Source organism: Hypomesus nipponensis, chromosome 4 (assembly GCF_054491055.1).
Source record: "Hypomesus nipponensis isolate SF chromosome 4, ASM5449105v1, whole genome shotgun sequence".
NCBI lineage: Eukaryota > Metazoa > Chordata > Actinopteri > Osmeriformes > Osmeridae > Hypomesus > Hypomesus nipponensis.
Window position 1 is genome coordinate 3797056 of NC_140364.1, and position 7945 is coordinate 3805000.

Consider the following 7945-nt stretch of genomic DNA (forward strand, 5'->3'; position numbering starts at 1 on the left):
TCACTTATCCACTGGCTGGCTGGCTGGCTGGCTGACAGGCTGGCTGACAGGCTGGCTGACTGGCTGATAGGCTGATAAGCTTGTTGGCTGGCTGAAGGGCTGTTCCCTTCCTCCTCCTCTCCTCCCCCGTCTCCAGAGCTGATGTATGTAGATGACATTTCACCGGGAGAGGAAAAAAAAACCGCGAGGATGTTTCACGGCGACGAGGCGCCATTTGGGATTGAATAATTGCCTCGGTGTCTGAGGGGCCATCTTACAGCGAGCGGCCTGAGGAAGACGCGAGGGGAGAGGAGGAGGAGGAGGAGGAGGAGAAGTAGGCCAAGACGAGAGAGAGACAGACGAACACCGCTGAGGGTGTCAGACTCACATCTCCTTTACGGGGAGAACCCGCTCTACATCCCTGCTTCACCAGACGGGGGCCTGATCAGTGGGGAAGTCGTGACTCCTGCTGCCCCCCTCTGGCTGCAGGAGGGGGGACACGACTTCTGCTGTAACCCCCCGAGGTCATTACACTCACCTGACACCGCTTCCCTCAGGCTCTGTAAGCCCCCCCCCCCCCCCCCCCCCCAGGCTGAACTCTGTCTGGGGTTAATCCTCCAATCCTCTAGATAAATGGCACCTCTACCCACATGTGCTGCGAAAGTATACGTGGAGCCCGACACTTACAATGTAGAACTAGACTAAAGGTGATTAGGTAGACGTTATAAGGGATAAGTTATAGAACTAGACTAAAAGTAATTAGGTAGACGTTATAAGGGATAAGTTGTAGAACTAGACTAAAGGTGATTAGGTAGACGTTATAAGGGATAAGTTATAGAACTAGACTAAAGGTGATTAGGTAGACGTTATAAGGGATAAGTTATAGAACTAGACTAAAAGTAATTAGGTAGACGTTATAAGGGATGTTATAGAACTAGGCTACAGGTGATTAGGTAGACGTTATAAGTGACGAATGATCTAACTAGGCCGTAGCTGACGCAGAAGCTACAGAAGGCGGTTTTTACCGGCCTGTGTCGTATAATACCGCAGTGCTCCAAACATGGAGTGTGTGTGTGTGTGCGAGCGAGCGTACTGTTGTAGGTGATGTTGAACCCTCTCCCGGACATAGAGTGGTCGGCCTGGAACTCCAGCCGGAGGATGTTGGTGTTGGAGGTGAGGTGGGAGGGCGACTCGGCCCCGGAGAAGCGGCCCAGCACGCCAGCGTCCAGCATCTCGCCGTCCTTGACCGTCAGGAAGTCGTACGGCGCCTCCAGGTCAAAGTCGTTGAAGGCCAGGTGGATCCGGCTGCCCGGGTCGGACAGGATCAGCCACACGCAGTTCATGTTGTTCCCGTAGCCTTCTGGGTAGTCCGGCGAGAGGACGGTGCCCATGGGGGCGGTGAAGTTGGACAGGCAGGGGACTGGGGGGGAAGAAAGAGGGGAGGGGGGAAGAGGGGGGGAGGGGAGGAAGTGGGGAGGAGGTCGAGGGGGGGAGGGAAGGAAGAGGGGGAAGGGAGGAAGAGGGGGAAGGGAGGAAGAGGGGGGAGGGGGAGGGAAGGGAATGAAGAGGGGGGGGGTTGTTCAGGTGCGGTTCACGTGTGGTCGGTGCGTGGGTCATCCTGTGCGGTTCACAGTGTGGATACACAGCGTGTGTGGCTGGCGCTGGACGCGGACGGCGGTGTGGTCGGCGGGGGCCGGTGTGTGTGACTGTGCGGCGCTGGTACTCACAGATGCACATGGGGATGTTGGCAGACCACTGGTTGTTCTCCTGGCAGGAGATGGTCTTCTCTCCGATGAGCTCGAAGCCAAACTGGCACTCGAAGCGCAGCACGCCCCCGTTGGAGAAGCTGTCCCCCTCCCGCGTGCCGTAGAGGGGCGTGCTCGGGTCTCCACAGCTCTCCTTATCAATCTCTGGAGGGGGGGCGGAGGGGGGGGATTGCGACACTTAGTCTTGTGTACACACGCACACAAGCACACACTCATTCTTACATACGTGTGCGTTACATGTGTGTGTGTGTGTGTGTGTGAGCCTCTGTAATACATCTGCACAGACAGTACAGCAGAGGATCAGAGTTGACCCCCCCCCCCCTCCCCCTCTTCCCCTCCCCCCCCTCCCTTCCCGCTCCCCTGTGCGCTCTCTCACCAGCGCTAAGAAAACTCCAAGAAATCATATGAATGTGGTGGTGGTGGTGGGGGGGAGCTAGGGGGAATGGCAAATTATATTAAGGCTGGATCAGTGTGAAGCTAGGGGCTGGGGGGGTGGGGTGGGGGAAGCACCCTAGGTGTAATAGAAGTCTTTGGAAGTGTGATATATTACATTAATTTCCATCATGACACCCTCTTTATGGGAGGCACAATACGAGGCGGGCAGCTCCGTCCGCCTCGCAAGGGGTGTGTGTGTGTGTGTGTGCGTATGCGTGCGCGCATTTGTGAGCGCCCGCCTGTGCGTTTTGTGCGAGAACGTGCATGCGCGTTTTGTGAGTGCGGCCGTGCGTACGTGTGTGTGGGGCCGTGCGCGTGTCGTGAGTGTGAGGGTGTGTGTTCGTGAGTGTGAGTGTGTGTGTGTGTGTGTTTACTGCTGCTGTGTTTTACAGCTTGGTGAGAGCGGAGAACAAATTGCCTTAGAATCAGAATAATCCCACGGTGTAGGCTTACACACAAGGTCATCCACCTAGGGCTCCCCTGCCTAGACAGCCGAGTGTGTGTGTGTTGCTGTGTGTGTGTACATATACATTTATACATAAGATCAATTTAGCTCTGATCAGACCAGATATCCGGTCAATACTGCATACACACACACAAACACAAACGCTCTCCCCCCCCCACACACCCACGCATAAGCATGCACTCTTCCAGACACAAACATTTAGATCGACCCCTCAACACACACACACACACACACACGCACCACACCGCCCTCCTCCGCACCCACATTAAAGTAAGGATTCAGAATGCTTCAGTAGATCTGGCTTCCAGCACGTCTTCAGGCACCCTCCTGGTGCTGCGCTACAGTAATGCGTTTGAGACAGAGCTTCTAATTGTGACTCGTGTTCCTCCCCTGTGCTCCAGCCGCATTCCTCACAAGCCTGGCTGAGGCTTAATGGCCATAATTAGCAGCATGTTTTAATTACCACATGCTGAAATTCACTCAGAAAAACCACAAACCACTCTCCGGTTTTCTATTGAGAGCGACATCATGTTCCTCGTATAATCTGCCCCCTCGTCTCTCCTCGCCCCTTCCTTTTCGGCGCCCTCCTTCCTCTCCCCGCCTTTCCTTTTCCCTCGACTCAGCTCATTCTCTTCCTCGTTCTCTCCTCTTCCCTCGTGTCCCCTCCTCCCTTTTCGTTGTCCCCTTTTTTCCCTCGACCCCTCTCTCACCCCATCCGTCCCTCCATCTCAGAGCTTTTTAATCCGTTTCTTTAGGACCCATCCTCTTGGCTGCTATGAGAGACGAGCTGGAGAGGCTGGCTCATAAAAAAGACTCCATTTACGCCTTCTCATGTAAAACCTGCTGATATGTGTAAAAACCTGACACATGACAGAGATGGATCGAGAGGAAAGGAGGGGAGGGGGGAGGAGAGGACTAGGGGAAGGAGAAAAGGAGAAGACGGAAGAGGAAGGGAGAGGAGAGGAGAGAAGGAGAGGTGTGACTGGGGAGTGAGGTGTGAGGTGTGGGGTGGGCTGGGTCTGTCTGCCTGTTTCTCGGACTGTCAGTCCGTCTGTCTGTCTGCCTGACTGTCTGCATGCTGGTTCAGACAGACGTGGTATCGAATGAAAATGCATCCTCCGTTCGTGGAGAGAGACCGCTTGCGGACCGTTTACTGAGCGTCGACCGAGTCTGGCTGCGAAGCGCTCCTCTGGAAATGACACAGGCGTTCTCTCCAGAGCTTGGTCTCCATGGATTTCGCCCCGTAACATGTGGCATAAACACAATCATATTTCATTCATATCTCGCTTGTCGTTAATGTTTCATGTCGTGTGTTTCATCAGTGCTTTATGCCTGATCGTAAAACAAGCCGCTCGCCAGACTGGGACCCGCTCTCCCCCGTCTCCCCCGTCTCCCCCCTCAGCCGTGCCTCCACCCCTGGACCGCCTTCTGCCTTGAGGGTTTGGTAGAGAGAGGAGCATGTGTCGATCATGTCTCAGGGATGCCTCCCTCCGGAAAAGGACAGTCACTGCAGACGTTCAGGTGTCATGGAGGGTGACCCTCCCTCCCTGCACCCAGACGTGGATGGGGGGGGGGGGGGAGGGAGGGGAGGGCAGGGGGCGTGGCTCTATAGGGAGGGAGGAGGGGTGGATAGCACAGCCTCTCACACAACGCCACATCCCTGAGGGTGGGGGAATAGATCCGGGTTGAGACAACGTCGTATCAGGGTGGTGCTAACGGTCGCTAGCGGTCGCTAGCGGTCGCTAATGGTCGCTAACGGTTGCTAACGGTTGCTAACTGTCGCTAACTGTCATTAACTGTCGCTCCTTGCAACCAACAAATGTTGCTACCTATCGTAAAATGCAGTATGTCATAACATTTTCTTTAATCGAAGTGAAATTGTACATGATGACAAAGAACTATGCAGACATAAATCCACGAAGAGGCTACATTTAGCCATTGTGACAACATAATCCTCCATAATCCATTCAGTTTGCCCCCTGTCAGTGTCCATAAGTAATTCACTTCCACAAAATATGCAGAGGCTCGAGGGCAATAAGCAGACATCTCTCATCCTTCACATATTGATCCTAGTCCATGGACAAGAAGCACATACACGTAATATCTCTCTATATCCTGTGTCACGTCCTGTCAGTGTGCTTCTTGTCTGTGTACACCCTGTGACACTTCCTGCCTGTGGACTTCCTGTTACACTTCTTGTCTGTCTACTTTCAGTTACACTTCCTGTCTGTGGACTTCCTGTTACACTTCTTGTCTGTCTACTTCCTGTCACACTTCCTGTCTGGGGACTTCCTGTTCCAGCATAGCTGTCTGACTGCTGGTGTAACCAAGTGCTCTGCCGGTCCCTGCTGCCTCAGCAAACACAAACATCAGGCTCGGCCTACAGCCCCCAGCACCAACATGACTCATTCCCCCACAATCCTCGGCTGACAGGAAGACAGCACATAGCCTGGGAGTGCTCTGTTCCCAGCCTGGAAGGGACTGTTAGATCATAGCTCTGAGCTGACACACACACACACACACACACACACACACACACACCCACATACAGGCACAAGCACACACTCCCACATGCACACACCCCAGGGTACAGAGTGAGGGAGTTACAGATAAAAGGCTTCGTTCTGTTCCTGCAGGACTCGATCATAAAGTCTCTCTCTTTCTCTCTACCTCTACTTCTCTGTCTGAAAGCCCTACAGAATGACTCCTTCCTCTACAAATCTTTCTCTTTACCTCTCCCCGTGTGCCTATCTCTATACCTCTCTCTCCACCTTTCATTTTCTCTCTCCGTCTTTCTCTGCCTCAGTTTTCTCTGCCTTTTTTCTCTACCTCTCCTCTCCCCTCTAACCCCCTCCTCTCTCTCTCTCTCTCTCTCTCTCTCTCTCTCTCTTTCTCTCTCTGTGTTTCGCTCCTTCTCTCTCTCTCTCCCTACAGCTAGTACAGTAATCCTCATTCTCTCTTTCCCGTCTCCTCTTCCTGTCATTATTATATCACTCTGCCACCAACACCGATCACAGCTAAGACTCTGTGTGAGTATGTGTGTGTATGTGTGGTGTGTGTGTGTTTGAGTGTGGTGTGTGTGAGTGTGAGGTGTGTGTGTGTGTGAGTGAGTGAGCGTGTGTGAGTGTGTGTGGTGTGTGTGTGTGTGTGAGTGTGTGTTGATTGTGTGTATGTGTTCCAACGGGGCTCTTCCTTAACAGCAGCAGTATGATTTGTGTTCGAGGCCTGAGGAGGCGTGGCCTCAGTGACCCCAGGGTTAAACTGAGAGGTCGGGGGTCACCAGGCTGCTGCTGTCGGACATGCTGTCAGGTGCCAACAGCACACTCGCACAGACTAGTCTGTCAGCCCGACGGCACACACACACGCACACGCACACACACCCACACACACACACACACACCACACACTGGCTGGTCTGTCAGCCCGACAGCTCTGCTGTTCCACCACATCTACTCCCTCTAAGACAGAGAAGCAGCCAAGGGTGTGAGTGGAGGGGGGGGGGTGCGGTGAGCGCGTGTGTGCGCGGTGCGCGTGTGTGAGTGGATGTGTGAGAGAGGGGGAGAAGGAGAGAAAGATGGAGAGATGCAGCCAGTGAGCGAATCAGCCGTTTGACATGTTGGTATAGTTGCCTCTGGTCTGCTGCTGTCCTCATTGCTTCTCTGTCCATCTCTCATCTCCTCCTCCCCCCTATCCCCCCTGCCTCCCTGCCTCTCTCTCTCCCTCCCTCCCTCGCTCTCTCTCTCTCTCCGTCTATCAGTCTTCCTCTGCCTTTTTGTCAGAATCACACGTAGCCCCCCCCCCCTGACACACACACGCCCTCACACACACACACACACCCTTCCTACCTTTGTAGTTGATCTTGAACCCTATGGAGCCCACGCTCTCGTCTGATTGGAGGTGGAGCCACATCTGGTGTGTCATGCTGACGATGAGGTCTGGAACGAAACTCCCCGATAGGCTGCCGGGCATAATGACAACGTCAGCATGATGAAGCACTCTCAGTACAACACTGAACATGTGTACAATGCAAGAGTTACCATGTACAGGGTCATGTACGTGGCATGAGTTACTATGTATGTGGACATGTTTGCAGCTTGTTGAGTTACTATGTCCAGGGTTGTGCATGTCGCATGTTGATTTACTATGTACAGGGTCATAAATGTTGTTTGTTAAGGTACTATGTACATTATATTCATCATTACGTATGTAGGATGATGAAGTGTGGGATATGGATAGATGCATGTGTCACATTTACAGTGTGATAACCATGCATGCAGCATGTATCCTGAACACGTATGCAGCATGTGTGTTGCGTGGATCATTTTCTTTGATATAGTCGGTGTGGATCATGCATGTGGCATGTTTTAGGGCCACGTGCGTAGCATGATGAGGTACTCACACTTGCAGGATGGTTTTGGGGTCGCCCACCTCCCCTCCGTCTCCGATGGTCAGCGAGTCGTACGCAATCTCCAGGTCGAACTCCTCGAAGTTGATCTGAATCACCTGAATCCCACACAAACATGAATCTGAGTCAACCGAATCCCACGCGGACGAAGGCGACTCTGAATCACTTCATCACACACAGAGGTGAATCTGAACCACCTAAGTCACACCCAGACGGGGGTGAATCGGAAATCGCTCGAGTCTCACACAGACTTCAATCTGAGTCGACTGATTCACACACAGATGTGAATCAGAATCAGCCGCATCAGACACAAACGGAGATTCATCTGAATCACACAGGAAGGTGAATTGATAGTCATTAAAAGTGAACCGTTCAGGCTAGATTGAGTAACTTGAGATAGGCCTGAGCCCTCCTTCATTTCCAGTCCAGCCCAGCCTCAGCCCCAGCCATACAGGACTAAATGACAGCTATTTACTGAAATGATCTGGAACTAAACGTCCATTTCACTCATGTAGAAGACTTTAGTAACACCCACCAGACATCAGGGAATAGTTCACTTCTCAATGCACACTGCTCTCTCTCTCTCTGTCTCTCTCCCACTCTCTATATGTCCCTCTCCGTCTCTCTCCGCCCCTCCCTCCCTCCCTCCCTCCCTCCCTCCCTCCCTCCCTCCCTCCCTCCCTCCCTCCCTCCCTCTCGCTCTCTCTCTCTCTCTCTCTCTCTCTCTCTCTCTCTCTCTCTCTCTCTCTCTCTCTCTCTCTCTCTCTCTCTCTCTCTCTCTCTCTCTCTCTCTCTCTCTCTATCTCTCTCCATCTCTTCTTTCTCTCCTTATCTCTCTCTCCTCCTCCCCCCCTCCTCTCACAGTAAACCGTCCCCAGGGCGTGTAGAGTATGG

The 7945-nt window shown here is 53.1% G+C and overlaps 1 protein-coding gene across 2 annotated transcripts in view; it reads right to left on the bottom strand.

The window, feature by feature from the left end:
* The window catches only part of LOC146295071 (CUB and sushi domain-containing protein 3-like), a 232640-nt gene that overhangs the window by 85255 nt on the left and 139440 nt on the right, over positions 1 to 7945 (bottom strand). For both annotated transcript variants that reach the window (XM_084695753.1, XM_084695752.1), the window contains exons 11-14: positions 7046 to 7149; positions 6492 to 6604; positions 1707 to 1889; positions 1073 to 1399 (exon numbers count right to left, since the gene is read on the bottom strand). In XM_084695753.1, coding sequence (XP_084551879.1) covers positions 1073 to 1399; positions 1707 to 1889; positions 6492 to 6604; positions 7046 to 7149 — 727 coding nt within the window. The remainder of the gene's footprint in view (positions 1 to 1072; positions 1400 to 1706; positions 1890 to 6491; positions 6605 to 7045; positions 7150 to 7945) is intronic.